Raw genomic sequence first — 17,175 nt, 5'->3', positions numbered from 1 at the left:
TAGGCTGAGTTGAAAGCTCTTGTCAAGGAAGGAGTATGGTAGGTTCAAAGTGCTTTTCTTATCTGCAACCTCCCTCTGTAGAGAATAGGGCTTCCCCACATGAAAACAGTATGAATGACAGGGGCCGGCTCCATGGCCGAGTGGTTAAGTTCGTGTGCTCTGCTTGGGCAGCCCAGGGTTTCTCCAGTTCGAATCCTGGGTGCCGACATGGCACTGCTCATCAAGCCATGCTGAGGCGGCATCCCACATGCTACAACTGGAAGGACCCACAACTAAAAATACACAACTATGTACTGGGGGGGCTTTGGGAGAAAAAGGAAAAAATTAAAATCTTTAAAAAAAAAATGAATGACAAACCTCTATTTTCCTATAACGTTTTTTTCAGTTCTGCTGCCTGAGTGTTTGGCACTGAGCATGTGTGCTGTGGTGTGATCCACAGCCCAGAAATGCAGCTCTTCAAGCATTCTGGCTGATCACCTGAGGCTAGGATGACACCCCCAGGGTGGGAGAAAAGGTACTGGAGGGACATACCAGCCCTTCCTGCCTCTGTCCTCTCCATACTCTGGCTCAGATCAAAGCTGGAATCCCAAGCAAGTAGAGGGCCTGGTGATGTTATCTCAGCCCTCCTGACAGTCGTGCCAGGCTGCATTGCCAGTGCTGGCCTCAGTCTTTATGGCAGAATCTGTGTTAGGTATGTTCAATTGAACCTTTCTGTATCTTTTGCAAAATTATTGTTGAAGGCGTTGCCAGAATCTTATATTTTTCTCTCGTATAAGGTCTGATGCTAAAGCCCTTTTAGAATTTGGTCTTGGAAAAAGTTCAATGAATGTCTTCATCGGGGGGATAAAAGCAGCAGAGCCTACCTGGTTTCTTTCTTTGCCAAGATTCTCAGGAAGGGGCCAGCCCGGTGGTGCAGCAGTTAAGTGTGCACGTTCCGCTTTGGTGGCCTGGGGTTCCCCAATGCAGACATGGTACCGCTTGGCAAGCCATGCTGTGGCAGGCGTCCCACATATAAAGTTGAGAGAGGAAGATGGGCACGGATGTTAGCTCAAGGCCAGTCTTCCTCAGCAAAAAGAGGAGGATTGGCAGCAGATGTTAGCTCAGGGCTAATCTTCCTGAAAGAAAAAAAAAAGACTGCCAGGAAGCTCAGAATTAAAATGTGTGCTTGATTATAGTTATGAACTTACATGGGTTTCTGGTACATTTTATCTTTCTCTTCATTCTAAAGAGAATCTGATGTTTTTTCTTTTATTTGGCTTCTATCATGCTTTAGAATTATAAAATGCCTCAAATCCTGTTGTCAGTGAGCAGGGCATGTAGAAATAATAGGACTTGTAGTGGTCCATGAGGCAGTGAGAGGAACTGGATCCCTGGCCTCCAGGAGGTTCCCTTTGCTATAGGGATGATGTCTGTTAGGCTGTGGGTTGTCATGAAATCCAGAGTTCAAATATCTTAATTTACTGCTGATGGGAGAAATTACAAGCCAGCTCTCTTCCCCCAGAAGGAATGGGTGTTCTGAGAGAGGTCACCGAATAGCTTGGCCTGGGCTGCAGGTTAATTGACTGGGGGTGTGGAAGTTGGGGTGGGGTGGGGGAGGATGCCTGTTCAGGCTGGTGGCCTTAGGGCCTCCTGTGTGTGTGAGACAGATGGACATACTATGAACGCTTGAGAAGAGCTCAGCCCTGGGATGAGCTGGAATATAGACACTAGATATGTGTGGGCAGGCGTATGGGTCTGCATAGGTGGCCCTTCCTGGGCTGGGAGGTGGCTGGAGAAGGGTGTTGGGGGCTGGTCCCAAAGCTGTGTCTTTACGGAGTTGCTGCAGACATCCCAGCTCTGTTTGATGCTCTAGGAAGATGGAGAAGGTGCTTTTACAGCTCTAGGCAACACGAGGTGATGGGCCCTGCGGCAGAGATGGAGCCTTTGGGAAAGAAGGTCTGAGCAGAGGGGTCTGGGCTTGGTCAGCTGCTTGGGTAAGGCTGTCACAGGTTGAGTTGTGGCAGCAAGACCCCCAGTCTTTCTTGGGCACCTCTCTGTGCCCAGTTCTCTGCTTTCACTTCAGAGAAATGGAAAATATTGGATGAATAAGTAGATAGATGAATGGGTCCCACTCTCTGGGGGTTCAAAGTCAACATTGCAGAGGCTGGAGATGCATACATACCCATGGTCCACACACTCATACACATCCCCCACACCCATGCTCCCTAATCCCATACACACCCTATGTATACCTCTACCCATGTTCCCATGCACACACTCTTCCCCCACCCCTGCTTGTGCACACACCCATGCACCTATGCACACATTTATTTCGGAACAAGTTTCCCGAGTCTTGCAAGCTGTTGTTTTGGTAGTGCCTCCCTGACTTGGGGCCACCCCCTCCTCTCATTTCCCCTCAGGGAGGGGTTGTCTGGATGCTCTCTCAAAAGTCCTGTCTCCTCCCTGTTCCTGCCTTGCCACACTCCATCCGGGTGGCCCCAGGGCAATGACTTCATCCTCCTGAGCCTCTTTTTCCTCAATCTGTAAATTGGGGCTGATGGTCCCTGCCCTGCTTGCTTCACAGGGTGGCACAGAGCATTCCCATGAGATAAGGGAAAAGAGTGTTTTGTAAACTGCAAATTGTTTTCCAGACAGTCAAATGCTGCTGTTGTTTTCCCAGCTTCTGAACTTAAGAATTCCTCCACCTATGTGTAAACCCTGTTCTTGGGTGGGAAGGAACACAGCATGGAGGTAGTGAGGAGACCTGGCCACTTCTGAGGCTCTCATTCTACCTAGTGATGCTGGAAGGGCACAGGCAGGTGTCTGTGGAGGCATGGGCCCCCTCTGCCTTCAGCCTTTGCTGGGGTCCGCTGTCTGATGGGGTTGGTAGGGGTCTGCCATCTGGCTGTGGACTCTTGGGCAGGTAAGAGAATTTGGCAAAGCAGAGTGAGGGGAGAAGGGAGAGGGGGAAACCACTTCATCAAAGCCTGAGGATAGAGCAGTGTCATGTGTTCAAGGAAATGTTATCTCAAATTGAATGCTTGTCTAACTTCAGTGGGGCCCACATCTCAAGTACAGCTGGGAGCCCCTCCCCTAGGAGAAAGCCAGGGTTCTGTCTCACAGGTGGGTGTGGGGGTGCCTGTTGGGCACTGGCTGGAGCCCTGGGGCTGCCCAGGAGCCATCACAGACTCTCCAGCTTTGGTGGACCCCTGGGGGGGGGTCCCAGGGGATGTAGGGTAGGAGTGTGGCAAGGGAGGGGGTCTTGTTAGGTTGTCAGAAGGCCATCCCATCTTCTTTTCTTCCCAGCTGTGACTGGGGACCAAGGTACCAGGTGGCCCTCATCAGGTTCAGGCATTTGGGTGTGGAGACCCAGCGGCTGCTCCATGGGGGCAGTGATGTAGGAATGGGGCTACAGTAAGTACTTTGCAAGAAGCCCCTGACCAGAGATCCCCCTGTGGTCCCCCTCCCACCAATCTAGCCCAAGCCCTGCAGCTTAACATTGGTGAAACAGACCCAGAGAGGCAAAGGACCACCCCAAGTTCACACCAAGAATAGTAGAACCTAGACCTCCTGTCTCCTAGCCCTCTGCTCATTCCCATGCCTAAGAAGATGGGGCTCTTCCTTGGGGGTACCTTTTATGAAGCATAGTGAGGACTCATGTATCTGCATGAATGAAGCCAACTTGTAGCAATGGCCTTGTGGGCTGGAGCAGTTGGGCTGGGCTCCTTGGAAGAGGAAGTTAAGTCTGGTTTACCAGAGGGGTGGGTGAAGTACAGTGGGGAGCAAGTTTGGCCTGGTTGTCATGTCTCTCAATTTTTGAGCCTTTCAGGGTCCTCCTCAATTTAATCTTATTCTGTCCTCATGATGAGTTGTGAGGGTTTTTTCCCTTTGTCCCCACTTTATCAATTTGTTCACTGAATCTACAAATATTAGCTTAGTCAGTGCTTTGTGCCAGGCCCTGTGCCCCAGTACTGGGACCCAGAGGTGACCAGGCAGATTGGCCCTGCCTTTGTGGGCCCATAGTCTGAAGAGGGAGGCAGCATGGTGCTGGCTCAACTGGGGAAACAGCCATGTGATTTGGGATTACTTCCAAATTACTTCCCCTCTCTGTGGTTTAATTTCTCAGTTAAAGAGGGGTGATAATGAAGTCCCTTCCTTCTCATATTTATAAGGTGCTCACAACAGAGCCAGGCACATCGAAAATGCAGTATCTGTATGTGTGTGTGTGTTTGTTTAAAGAGTTATCAAAGGAACCAGCTAATAGTAGGTTGTGAGCAAGTGCTGCACAGGGGGGAGATAAAAAGGGTGATGACGTGGGAGCTTTCTGGGGAGCTGGAAATGTTTTCCATCTTGATGGGGGTGTGGGTCACAGGGGTGTGTGCAATTGTCAAAACTCATTGAACTGGACTCTTGAGAGCTGTGCATTTTACTATATGTAAAGTATACCTCAATAAACAAAGCATATATATAAAGAAAGAAAAATAAAGAGAGAAGGGAGAATGAGAGACGCTTGAGGTCCTCTTTAGACAGAGTGGTCAGGGGGGCTTCTGAGAGGGGGTGACATTGGGATGATTCCTGGAAGAGGAGAAGGCTCTGGCTGTGGGGAAGAAAGATGAGGAAACTGAGGTTCTCATAGATTTGGGGCCACATTTGAGGTCAACCTGAGACATCAAGAATGACAGCCCAGGAGATTTCTTGGCAGCTGGGTCTGGGTGGGGTCAGGTCCAGGGCTCTGGCCCCTGTGATCTTCCCTGCAGAGAGGCCAGAGGGGGACATTTATTGTGTTTTCTGGGAGCAACCCTCTCCCCGCCTCTGTGCCTGTTCTCAGGGCCTTGGTACACAGGGAAGGACTATTTTAATCCTTGTGGGAAATGGATTCCTAAATATGGACTGAGTGGGATGGGAGGTGCTGAGAGGCTCTAACCTCAGCAAGGCACAGGGTGCAGGCCCAGGCCAGGAGCCTCTCTGGCCCCTCCTTGGCCTCACCTCCCTCCTCCTTTTCATCTCTCATCTCCTGTCTCCTTCCAGCCCCATGACCTCCCATCCTTTGATTGTTCAGGAGCCCAATGTTTTCTGCTAGGCCCCAGCCAGGGACCTGGTTAACCTGACCTGCTTCTGTTTTCAAGCTGCTTCCAGCCTAGTGGGAGGTACAGAAGCAAAAACCATTGGAGGAGTTTGCTGGGGGACTTTCTAGAGGAGGAGACATCTGAACTGAGGCAGGAAGTTTTCTGAAAAAGAGGGAGTTGGGGCCGGTCTGGTGGCATAGTGGTTAAGTTCGTGTGCTCTACTTCAGTGGCCTGGGGTTCACTGGTTCAGATCCCAGGCATGGACCTACATACCACTCATCAAGCCATACTGTGGCAGCATCCCACATACGGAACAGAGGAACCAGATGGCAACAGAGGAAAAAGAGGAAGATTGGCAGCAGATGTTAGCTCAGGGCAAATCTTCCTCACCAAAGAAATAAAAGGAAGGAGTTGATGCAATGGAGAAGGAAACAGGGCAAGAGTGCACGTGGCAAAGGCATAGAGTGAGGCGTGTTTGTATGTCGTTCTGGCCAGATCAAAATGTGTTCTGGGGCCAGGGGTAGCAGGAAATGAGGTGGGAAAGGGAGGCAAGCCCTGGATGCCAGGGAAGGAGGTGGCCTTTATCTGGAGGGTTGGGGTGGGTATTTAAAAGTAGAGAAGGGCCAGAGAGGGAGAGATGGGGCTGAGGACCCCATCAAAAGTGTTCCAGCTGTGGGCTTGGGATTTTATGTGAGAAGAGAGGACTCCAGTGTATGGGTGAGATGCCAGAAGTAGGGCAGAGTAAGGAGGGGGTTCAGAAGCCAGCCTGGGGGCCCCAACAGGACACAGTCATGTCCGGCTGGGGAAGAGGTGGTGAGGGCCAGGGAAAAGGGTTAGGAGGCCAGGCAGAAAAGCGATACAGAGAGCACAGAGCAGAGGGGGTGGACAGTGCATCTTGGGTCTTGTGGCTAAGGACTGGGGTACCCCTGGCCAGAGCCACCTCAGGACACTGTGGGGGCAAGCTGGTGTGGTAAGTGGAGGTGACTGAGCCTCTGCCCCCAGTGCTGTGAGCAAAAACCTTGTGCTTGGGAGTAGTGTGGGCATGGAACCAAGGGACATTCTGGGAGGCAAAGGCAGCATGAGCAAAGGATCTGTGCTTTCCAGGCTGGGAGTGTCTGCCCACAGCAGCCTCCATGTACACCTTGTCCCAGACTGGGTAATGGAGTAGGGACTCCAGAGCTGGTGGAAGGGCTTCCCCAGCTACCTGTACTGCTAGGCTAGGGTTGAGGGGAGCAGTGCCAGAGGTAGAGGTAACAGCCAGGGGGCAGCAGATGTGAGAGCCCACTGCCTTCCTCCCTGCCCAGTTTACCTTTGTCTAGACAGCTTGATCCCAGAGCCTACCCCACAGAGTGCCCTGGCAGAGGGGAAACCATCCTGTCCAGGGGTGGCCCAGGGTCCTGTGGTACTGAGCAAGATGGCTGATCTGAGCCCCAGTCTTGGGTATCAACCCTGGTCCCCAGCCCAGCTCAGCTAGGAAACAAATGTGGCTGGGCCTTGGGTAAGCAGCCCTGCCAGGGGATGGCTTGTCCCTGCTCTCCCCATTCTGGGCCACCTCCCCCTGCATGCTGACTTCTCCTCCTCCCCCAACGCCTCCTTTGAGCAGGACTACTCCTTGCTCATTTCCGGTGATTGGCCTTATGGTTGGCAGCCATAGCTCAGGGCTGAGTTAACCTGAGCAAGGATTCTGACACCCGCCCACCTGCTGCCTGCCTTGCTGTGATGCATCCTGTGGGGATGACTCCATTATTACTCCGTTTTACAGAGCTGTGGGCTGCAGCTTGAAGCTGTCAGTATTTGCCTGAGGTCACACCAAGTCATTGGAGGAATTCAGTCCTAAACCCAGATCTCATTCCACTAAGCTATCACCTCTCTCAACTAGGGTACTCTCTGTCCCTAGACTCTGCCTCTGGGTCCACAACCCTTGGACCATTCCATTGTAAAAATGAGGCTCAAGGTGTGTGTGGAGTCCCTGGCCTGGGGTCCCACGGTTGATATTTATCTGACTGCAAAACTCACTCAATTTCCATTTCACTTGCTGCCCCCGGGGAGGAGGGCAGGGACTTCTCTGGCCTCTGAGCCATTCCAAGCTGTGAGCCACCTCCCAGGGCCTCCCTGAGCTAATAGCCAAGCTGCTTGAAGCTGACCCTCAGTCAAGTCCCGTGCTCCAATATGCACAGGTCCAATGTGCTCATTGGACCACAAGTCAGGAAAACCTGGATTTAAATCCTTACTCTGTCCTTCATAAGCTGGGTGACCTTGGGCAAGTCACAATTCTCTCTGAACTTACATGTCCTTGTCCGGAAAGTGAGGGCAGTGGCACTATCTGGGTGGCTGTGGGGGAAGTGGGCTATGAACCTGACACTTTCTATGCCTACCTGCCCTCAGCTCCTGTATGACAGCCCCAAGGCCCGGCAGGAGGTGGACCACCACTGGCAGGCCTCTGGCGGCCCCCACATTGTGCGCATCCTGGACGTATATGAGAACATGCATCACAGCAAGCGCTGTCTCCTCATCGTCATGGAATGGTATGCCGGTCCACCCTGCCTCCATGCCTCACTGCTACCTCTGTGGCCCCCAGGCTCCCGCCGTTCTTCCAGGGGCCCTCCCTGTTCTTCAGATAGCAGCTTCAGGAGGCACCCCAGTCCCTGAGGGGTAGTGGAAGGGACAGCTGCAGGCCCTGTCCATGGAGCTGTGCAGCTGGCCACAAGGGCATTCCCACAAGGGCGGGAAGGAAACTACAGGGGCTCTAATATGGCCTCCCTGGGTGTGATTTCCACTCTACGAGGAGGGGCTTGAAGAGCTGTCAGAGAAGGCCACCAAGCCCTGAATGTGGGTGGGGGGAAATATGGGGAAGAGAGGGACATATATAGTCCCCTCAGCTTTCTCCTTCCTACCCAGATTTGCGCTCCTATGGTCCCATCAGATGCTGGGTGATCAGGGCCTAGAACCAGGAGCCAGCAGCCTCCTTCACCCTGGGCTTCTCCTGTAGCGCTGTGGCTTAGCCCTAGCCTTCCTCAGACCCTGGGTCCTGTGTCTGGGCCTCCAATTCCCCCCCATCTGCCTTTCAAGTCCTCCCCTCACCCTATAGGTTAGCAGCTCTTGAGTCAGATTTGGGGTTCAGATCCTGGCTCTACTCCCCACTAGCCGTGTGACCTTGGGCAGCTGTTAACCTCTCTGAATCTTTGTAACTCCCATGTAAAATATGGAAGAAGATCTTAATGTAGCATTCACCGTATGCTTGACTCCAATCTAAGTGCTCCATGTGTATTGCTTATTCAGACTTCACGACTCGGTGAGGTTGATGCCATAATCCCCATTTTGTAAAAGAGGAAGCTGAGGCACAGAGAGGTGAAGGGACCATCCCAGGGTCACATAGCAGTGCACACGAAGTGTTTGCCCAGGGCACAGCACATGGTAGGTGCTCAGAAAACAGTGGTCATGATGACGATAATTGACATCTCATTCCTTATTTGGGTAAACTGAAACTTGGTTGGGGATGGGGTACCCAAGCTCCAGCCAGGTGGGGGCAGTGCCACTGGGAACACAGGGGCTCCCTGGTGAGATCTGAGCCCACCACCCTTCCCTAGTTCTAAGAGTTCAGCTCAACCCACCCAAGCTGACAACCACCCATGCACCAGGCTCTGCAAGGTACAGGAAGGCTGACAGTCACTATTCTCTAGGGAAAGAGCTGCAGGGCCTGAGGCCTGGCCCCATGATTCAGGACAGGGGCAGGTTGATGCCTGATTCTCCCCCTCCCTGCTTACAGTCACCTTCTCTTACAGCATGGAAGGTGGTGAGTTGTTCAGCAGGATTCAGGAGCGTGGCGACCAGGCTTTCACTGAGAGAGGTACATGCATGCAGCTGGACCAGTGGGGCTGAGATAGATCACACAGAGTTACTGTGTGTTACTGGGCAAGGCCCTGCTCCTCTCTATGCCTCAGTCTCCTCAGCTGAATAAGAGAGGGTGTTACAGAGTGCCCATACCCCAAGGGGTTCTGTAAGTCTGTGACACCTTGTTGCAAATGGACTCTCCACAGCCTTGGGATGGAGACCTCAAAGCCTCTTGGTGCCAACTATCAGTTGAGCTGGGGAGAGGTAGCCCAGGTCTGAGGAAAGAGGTCCAGGTGGGCTGGGAACATCCCCAGAGGAGATGAGGGTGACTGGGGTGGGGGAATGGGATGGGGTTCCTGGGTGGCAGGAGTACTGTCGCCATCTTACACTGTCACAGGGGAGATGATAGAGTGGGGATTCCCAGGCTGCTTGACTTTTGACTGGCATCACTGACTCCCTCCTCTCTGTCTGCAGAAGCTGCAGAGATCATGCGAGATATTGGCACTGCCATTCAGTTCCTGCATAGCCAGAACATCGCCCACAGAGACGTCAAGGTAAGGCTCCAGGACCCAGGTTGGGGGACCAAGGAGGGGAGTATCATCCACAATTCCTGATGGCTTCCAGCACCCACTAGATGGAGGCCAAGTTCCTTGATTGGCACTCAAGGCCTCTGCCTCCTGGCTCAGACTGCTCTTCTCAGCCTCTTCTCCCATGGTTCTAGCATACTCATTCTGCTCTTGCCAGATGGGTCTCCTTGTTTCCTTCAAACACTGTGTAATCCCAATAGCCATAAGAATAACTGAGTGCCTACCTCAAGCCAGTAGGCTCTGACAAGCATCTCATTTAATCCTCACCTAACCCTATGAGATATATACTATTACCCATTTTACAGATGAGGAAACTAAGGCTCAGAGATTAAGTATTAAGTGTGTTGCCTAAGGCTGCAGTTGTTGTGCTGGGATTCATTCATTCATTTGTTCATTCACAATTACATCGTGAACATGTAATGTGCCAGGCCTCAGACTGGGGCTGCCTGGGACACTGTTGGGGCTTCTGTGAAGTAACAGCCATAGTTTCAACAGATTAGGCCCTCTACTGCCAGCAATTTAAGGGAAAGAAGCCATGCTGGGAGGCAAGGAGGAAGGAGCAGAGGCAGTCCCTGGGCCTGCTTGCCCTTTCAGTGGATGGGCTTCAGAGATATTCTTGAAGCTCAGCTCTCCAAATTTCCTGTCCAGAGAGCACTGGGTCTTAGAGGTCATCAGGATCAGACAGATGAAATGCAAACTGAGGCAGCCCCATATACACATGCGTGTACATGCCAGTCATCATCAGAGCAGAATCTGCAAGTCCTGGGCCCTCTGCCCCAAACCCAGAGCATTACCTCCCTAGGCTTATCTCCTCCTGAGCCTGGGCAGAGGAGAGCTGAGGGTCCAGCTGCTACATCAGGTCTTTCACCTGGCTGAGCATTGCCAACGCATACAGTTATCCTTTGATTCTTGATAGACGTGGAACCACGACATATTCACCTTTGGAAATCTTGCTTTATTTTGGCCATGGTTTCCTTTTTTTCCCAAGGGGAGCAAAGCCTTCTGGAGAGGATATTTTCCCTTGTGTAGACCAAACCTGCTTCCCTGTTTTTATCCCAGTCCAAGGTCAGATCATCTCAAGTAAAGCCTAAGAAATAGCTTTCACTGGCTCCAGACTGGAAACTCCATCTGACACCCCGTCCTTCTGTCCCAGCTCTGTTTGAGGGTCTCTCCTGCTCCTCTCCATGGGCCTAGGTCTACCCATTCATTAAAAACCAGCTTCAAGGCTGCCTCCTCCATGCAGACCTCCCCACTGCCCTCGTTTCTCAGGCCTCTTTTTCCTCTGCAACCAAGAACTGCCTCTGTGCAGTTCCTGGGGCCTAGGCAGTGGGGGCTTCTCCTTGAGCAACCTCAGGTGGGGATGCTCTGCTGGCTCATTCTGGGTTGGGTGCAGAACATATGCTTGGCAACACTGGCTCATGAGCAGCCTACCTTCCCCCTAGAACCCTCATTTTGGCATTTCATGGCAGCATCACCAACTTGGGCTCAGAAGTTCCTGTCCCTGGGCTCTCTGTGACACTTGGTTATTCACAGCCTTGGCTGAACACCTGCCTCAGTTTCCCCTCTTGGAAAGGCAGTATTACCTCCCAGCCACCTTGGTCTTCCATATTTGGCTCATGTTGTTTGTGGCCAAGGCCCAGGTCTTTTTAATGAGACGGACCTGGATCCTCCTGCATCGATTGGGGTGAGATGGGGAGGAAGTCTGGCTGAAGATCACCTTGGGACTCTGCCACCCTGGTGGCTAACTCTAGACCAATGTTTTCTCTTCCTGGCTCAGCCTGAAAACCTGCTCTACACGTCCAAGGAGAAAGATGCAGTGCTCAAGCTCACTGACTTTGGCTTTGCCAAGGAGACTACCCAAAATGCGCTGCAGACACCCTGCTACACTCCTTATTATGTGGGTGAGTCCTTGGGACATGGTTTGTACCTCCCTACCCCCAGTGGACCCTGCTGTGGTGTGGGACAGCTGGTGGGTTGCAGAAGCCAAAGGGTTAAAGCCCAGTAAGGAGGGAGGGGAGGACTCTGACTGTATGGAGGCGGTGACGTGGGGGGCCGGAGGCTGCAAAAATATTCTCCCAAACTTCAGCTTCTGCTTTTGAAAATAGATCCAGGAAAATTCTGGCTGTGGCCTGTGAGCTGAATGACATCACAGCAGCTCTAAATATATACGTGATAAAAGGCTGCCATCAGCTCGGGACGGAGCCCAACCATGGTTGTTTTTCTCCAGTTTTTATCTTCCTGGGATTCATATTCAGAAAGTGGGCAGACCTTTCCTCCTACAGTAGAGGGATACAGGGCACCAGCCACCTGCCTTGTGGGAGAGAGTCCCTTAGGCCAGGGCATGGATGGGACTTGGGGGTGTACACATTCTCATGCTTCCTGGAAAGCTCCCTGGTGCCCTGTGAGTGGGCAGCCCCCAGACTTGGAAAAGCCCCTGCTGAAAGTGCCCTTTACCTGAGTGGGGTGATGACTCACTCTACAGAGGGCTCTTTTCCCACAGGAGAGGCCTTCCAAGAAAGCTCCTTAATGGGGTGGGAAGCCCCCTGAGACAGCTGAAATTGCACTCCTTTTACCAGGACAAGTTTTGCAATATTTTGACTTAGAGATCTTCTGGCCTACTCATCTCATTGCACAGTTGGGAAAACCAGACCAAGGCCCCATGGAATGGTAGCCAAGCTGACCTTGGAACCCAGAGCCCTGCCTCCAGCCCCTCCCTGCCATGACCTAGGCTGTGCTGTTAGGGAGGCAAGGGACTCAGGGAAGCTGATGGGCTGAGGCCCTCTCGCCTATGGCAGGACCCCTCCAAGCCCCAGACTGGCCTTCTCTCCCTCTCCTCCCTCACCAAGGCTGAGTCTGGCCCAAAGGAGCTAGGAGGGTATCATTCCTTACAGCCCAGCCTAAAAGTGAGTTTATTTTTTCTGGGAGCTATTTTTCCTCCCCCAACTTCACACACATGCTGCCTTCCCAGAAGGTGCCAGACACCAGTCTGCTCTGCCCCACCCACCCCCAGCCTGGGCACCTACTCCCCACCTTGCTCAGGCTTCAGGCTCCTGCCTGGCCTCCAAGACCCTTGGGGCTGAGAGCCCACCTGTGCCCTCTGCCCTGGTAGCTCCTGAGGTCCTGGGTCCAGAGAAGTATGACAAGTCGTGTGACATGTGGTCTCTGGGTGTCATCATGTACATTCTGTGAGTACCACCACCTCCACCTCCTGCACCCCCCATGAACCTCAGTTCCACTTCTGCTGCCCCCCCCACCCCCAACCTTGGTGAGGGCCTTGAGTGGGTCACTCCTCATGCAGACTGCCCTTCCCTTTTGGTCATGGACACCCCTCCTTCAGGCTGCCTGAAGGCCTCCCCATGCCAAAGGCAAATGGCATTCCTAGGATGACCTGGGAGTCCAGAAGGCTGCTATTATTCCTGTGGTTTCTGGCTGTCTGTCTCCCTAGTCAGGGACTTGGGGAGGAGAATGGGTCCACTCTGACGCTGCCCCCACACCTGTGCCAAATGACCTCCGCCCTTCCCCAGCCTGTGCGGCTTCCCGCCCTTCTACTCCAACACGGGCCAGGCCATCTCCCCAGGGATGAAGAGGAGGATCCGCCTGGGCCAGTATGGCTTCCCCAATCCTGAGTGGTCGGAGGTCTCTGAGGATGGTGAGTGAACCTCTCTGCCCCAGCTTGCCCCGTTAAACCCCATCAGCCTTCATTCTGGGAGATACAACTTTGGTGTCAAACTAATTTATGTTCAAATCCTGGATCCCCCATATCCCAGCTGTGTGACCCTAGGGTCAAAAAGACCCTAATCTTTTTGAACCTCAGTTTCTATATCTGCTAAATGGGCTCAAAACTTGCCTCCTCAAAACTTCCCCTAACTCCTGTTGCTCATTCTTATTTTCCCTTTGGGGACCACAAACATGTCTGCCCTGAGTCTGTTATCTATTGCTGGTTAACAGATTACCCCCAATGCTTAGTGGCTTAAAACAGGAAACAATGACCAGCCCATTGTTTCTGTGGGTTAGGAATTTGGGAGCATATGCAGAGCTTGTGGTCTACGTGGAGAGATGGGGTGATGACTGGCTCTGAGGAACTTTGCAACCTCACCACTCCCCTCTCTTCCCCAGCCAAGCAGCTGATCCGCCTCTTGCTGAAGACAGACCCCACAGAGAGGCTGACCATCACGCAGTTCATGAACCATCCTTGGATCAATGTGAGTTCCTCCTCATCCTGTGGCTGGCAGGGTGGAGAGCTGGAACAGGGCTGCCAGGCAGGAGGTTGATGGCTCTGGAGGCCCTGGCATGGTCCACAGATGTGTAGTAGTGCCCCACCTACACCCTGACTTTGCCACTATTCCAGTCAAGCTCCTTTATCTCCCTGAGCCTTGGTTTCCCCATCTGAGACTGGGAGAAAGGGAGTGGGTGGAGGAGCTAGTGCTGTCCTAGGTGCCTGCAGGTTCTAATCCATGGGCTTGGGGCTCCTTTCAGCAATCAATGGTGGTGCCGCAGACCCCACTTCACACGGCCCGAGTGCTACAGGAAGACAAAGACCACTGGGATGAAGTTAAGGTGGGTGGACTCTGCCCCGGTCTCCTTGTATGTTCCAGGGTTTTGGAAAAAGTGACTCCAGGGTAATGGCTACCCAGAGCTTGGGTCTTCGGCCCTTCCCCCATACCTGGAGCACAAGGTGTCAGTGACTGCAACAGTGGTCCACCATGGCACTCAAAGCATTGGGCTGCACTACCCTATTCAGGGAGGTGCTCCTGATTCACTCCTTCAGTGAAGAGGGGCTTTGGGCCAGGGGTTCATTGAAGGGGTTTTGGTCCCAAGCTTTGGCCATAACGCCTCTTATAGTCTATGACATTTGGGAGGGTGGTCAGCCTGGTTTTAGGCTCAGCAGAGACCAGGTTTGAGCATATGGAGCAGCAGCTCAGAGCCCCAGGGCACCCACGTACAATCTTCAGGCCCCAGTGCCCTGAGTGCCCAACAAGATGGCCTTCCCTGCAGGCCTTGTGGTTCTGAACAGGTGACATTGATCTAGGTCCTTGTCCTATCTACCCTTGGTGTGTCCTAGGAAGTCTCCATACTTTCTGTGCCTTAGTGGATAAACTCAGTGTCCACAACAAAGGACTATAGTGAGGATTATGTGACTCAAAGAGATGAGCCCAGCACTGGGCACACAGTGGGCACTTGGGCAGCAAAGGTTGTCACTGCCATCACTGTCATTACTAAGTGGCTGCCCAGGCAGGAGGGTGATGGCTCTTGACGTCAGTGCATACTGACCTGCCCTATACCTGTCGCCAGGAGGAGATGACCAGTGCTCTGGCAACCATGCGGGTGGACTATGACCAGGTGAAGATCAAGGACCTGAAGACCTCTAACAACCGGCTCCTCAACAAGCGGAGGAAGAAGCAGGGAGGCAGCTCCTCGGCCTCACAGGGCTGCAACAACCAGTAGCTCATGGGGCCTTGGAGGAGCTGGCCTCTCAGCCTGGGGGACAGACTGGAGTGTGCTGAAGCCCTGACCCCCCAGCACCCAGGGTCATTTTTTTAACAAAAGGATTATTTTGTTGTGTTTTAATGTGTCACTTGGAACTTCAGGATGGGGGACCATGACCCCAAACCTCCTTGGGAACCCTAGAGAGGGGCCAGAGCCTGGGGGCCAGGGAGCCACCTGCTATAGCTGTAGCCCCTTTGGCCAGAGTGGCCCGAGTGAGCCAGGGCTCAGTCCCGCCCTGGGGCATGGCCTTAGACTTCTGGGCCAGTGGGAGTTGTGGCTTCCCTCCTTCCATGGAGACACTCCCATGTAGGGTAGGCAGATGGGCCTGGCCCTGGGAAAGGCATCCGGCCATTGGTTGCCATGGTGACCAGGGATAGAGTTGCTGTCTGTGAATGCTGAGTGAGTGAGCAAGGGAGAGAGAAGAGGCAATTGAAGTTCTGCCTCTGTCTTCTCGGGGAGGCTGATCTCCCTCACACTGCTTGCCCCTCTCAGGCTCCCCACTCTTTGGTGTCCCTGAGGCAATAGGGTTAGTCTGCCTGCCTCCTGGGTGGTTCAGCCCTGTCTTGCTGCAATCCCATCCCACAGGGCCCTTGGAGCTCTCCCTCCATGGAGTCCCTGGGCCCAGCCATCCTGTTACTACCTACCCCCTACCCAAAGAGTGGCCTCTCATCTCAACTGAGGGTGGGAGGTATTTTTAACCTTTTTCTACTGTGGAAAATGTTACTGTGACAAAAGCCATCACAGGATCCCAGACAGGACTCCATAATGGTTCATCTTCCACCCTGTCCTGATGGATGACAGGGGCTGTCTCTTGGTGTATTTTTATGAGAGTGGATGGCTGGGGGTAGGGCCAAGAGGCTCCCCATTAATCAGGGGTCTCTTTCTATATTCCGGGTGAGACCTGAGGCTGCTGACTGATGCTTAGAAGGTCTGGCCCTGGCTTCAGCCTGAGTCAGAGCAGAGAGGGTCCCTTCCTTGCTGGTTCAGGCTTACCTAGCCCCCCACTGCCCAGGGTAGCCTTCGAGTGCTAAGTGCCTGATATGGGCCTGATAAGTGCCTGACACTCAGGTTTCTGGTTCCTGACCCCTCTCACACTGGCTGGGAAACCCCAGACCACATCAGATAGGACAACACTGCTGAATTTTACATCCAGATATTAATAAACACCATTTTGGCATTTTCTTCTGCCTCCTGGGTTTCTCTTTGTCTACGTGAGTGGACAAAAGTGGCCCAAGGGCAGGTGCTCATGCCTACTAGTGATTTCACCCCTCCTGGAGAGGGTGCCTCAGTCCTAGTAAGCATGCCAGGCTGAGTCCAGGGCCACTGTGGCCTCGCCAGGCATGGAAAGGTCAGAAGAGCTGAGGGATGGCAGCTGCCCGATGCCACCAGCTCTGCGCCGCCCTGGTGCACTGTGTGTGTGACACCCACCCCCCCGCCCCGTGTGCGCTAGCGTCTGCCCACAGTGGCCACCCTCAGCTGCGTGCCAGCCTGCTGAAGGGCGGGCAGAGTGCCTGCTGCAGCGCTGAGCTATTTTCAGAAGCTGCCAGATTTCATTTGGCAGCGAGAATGTCGGGGAGGGGAGGAGGCGGGACGCTGGAGACTGTCTTTTGACTACTCCAGCAACAGAGCACTCTCAGCCCTGGGGAGCCCTTGTAGGCAGCCTTGAGGGGGGCCCTGACTGTGGCATGTTCCCCCAGCTCCTATCTCGAAAACTCCCAGTTTTCCAAGAGCTCATCTGGCACCCACAGCACTCCCTTCTCCACCCACTTCCCCTCAGGGTGTGGGGGAGGGTGTGGTGATGTTAGAAGGCAGGAATAGGCACACACTCCTGAGATGTGCTGCTTCCTAGCCTGGCGACCTTGGATAAGTCCCCCAACTTTCCCAACTCAATTTCCTTAACTCTATAGTGGGGATGATAGTGCCCACCCGGTAGAATCATCAGGGGGATCTGGGCAGATGATGTGTGTGAGGTACTTAGCGGGGTGCCTGGTGCATAATTGGCATCCAGCACCCATTTGCAACCCCAGCATCCTTAGCCATCAGGAAGGAGAGAAATACCTAAAGTTGCTCAAGGGAGAAGCAATCCAGCCTCAAATCTACCTCTGGGACTTTCCACCTGGAAAATTAGGTCTTCTCTACCCATGGGGTCTCACTCCCAAGGGCCTGCTCTCCAGAGCAGCATCATATGGGTTTCCTGGGCCTCAGTTCCAGCCCTGGGCTTTAAA

At 53.3% G+C, this 17,175-nt stretch overlaps 1 protein-coding gene across 2 annotated transcripts in view; it reads left to right on the top strand.

The window, feature by feature from the left end:
- The window catches only part of MAPKAPK3 (MAPK activated protein kinase 3), a 29,501-nt gene extending 13,370 nt beyond the window's left edge, over window positions 1-16,131 (top strand). For both annotated transcript variants that reach the window (XM_046680337.1, XM_046680330.1), the window contains exons 3-11: window positions 7,431-7,570; window positions 8,828-8,892; window positions 9,351-9,430; window positions 11,241-11,364; window positions 12,573-12,648; window positions 12,988-13,112; window positions 13,580-13,665; window positions 13,940-14,020; window positions 14,756-16,131. In XM_046680337.1, the coding sequence (XP_046536293.1) occupies window positions 7,431-7,570; window positions 8,828-8,892; window positions 9,351-9,430; window positions 11,241-11,364; window positions 12,573-12,648; window positions 12,988-13,112; window positions 13,580-13,665; window positions 13,940-14,020; window positions 14,756-14,908 (930 nt within the window). In that variant the 3' untranslated portion in view covers window positions 14,909-16,131. The remainder of the gene's footprint in view (window positions 1-7,430; window positions 7,571-8,827; window positions 8,893-9,350; window positions 9,431-11,240; window positions 11,365-12,572; window positions 12,649-12,987; window positions 13,113-13,579; window positions 13,666-13,939; window positions 14,021-14,755) is intronic.
- The last annotated feature ends 1,044 nt before the right edge of the window (window positions 16,132-17,175 follow it).

This window comes from Equus quagga, chromosome 1, assembly GCF_021613505.1.
Source record: "Equus quagga isolate Etosha38 chromosome 1, UCLA_HA_Equagga_1.0, whole genome shotgun sequence".
NCBI lineage: Eukaryota > Metazoa > Chordata > Mammalia > Perissodactyla > Equidae > Equus > Equus quagga.
The sequence above is the reverse complement of the archived record's forward strand: the minus strand, read 5'-3'. Positions and strand labels throughout refer to the sequence as shown.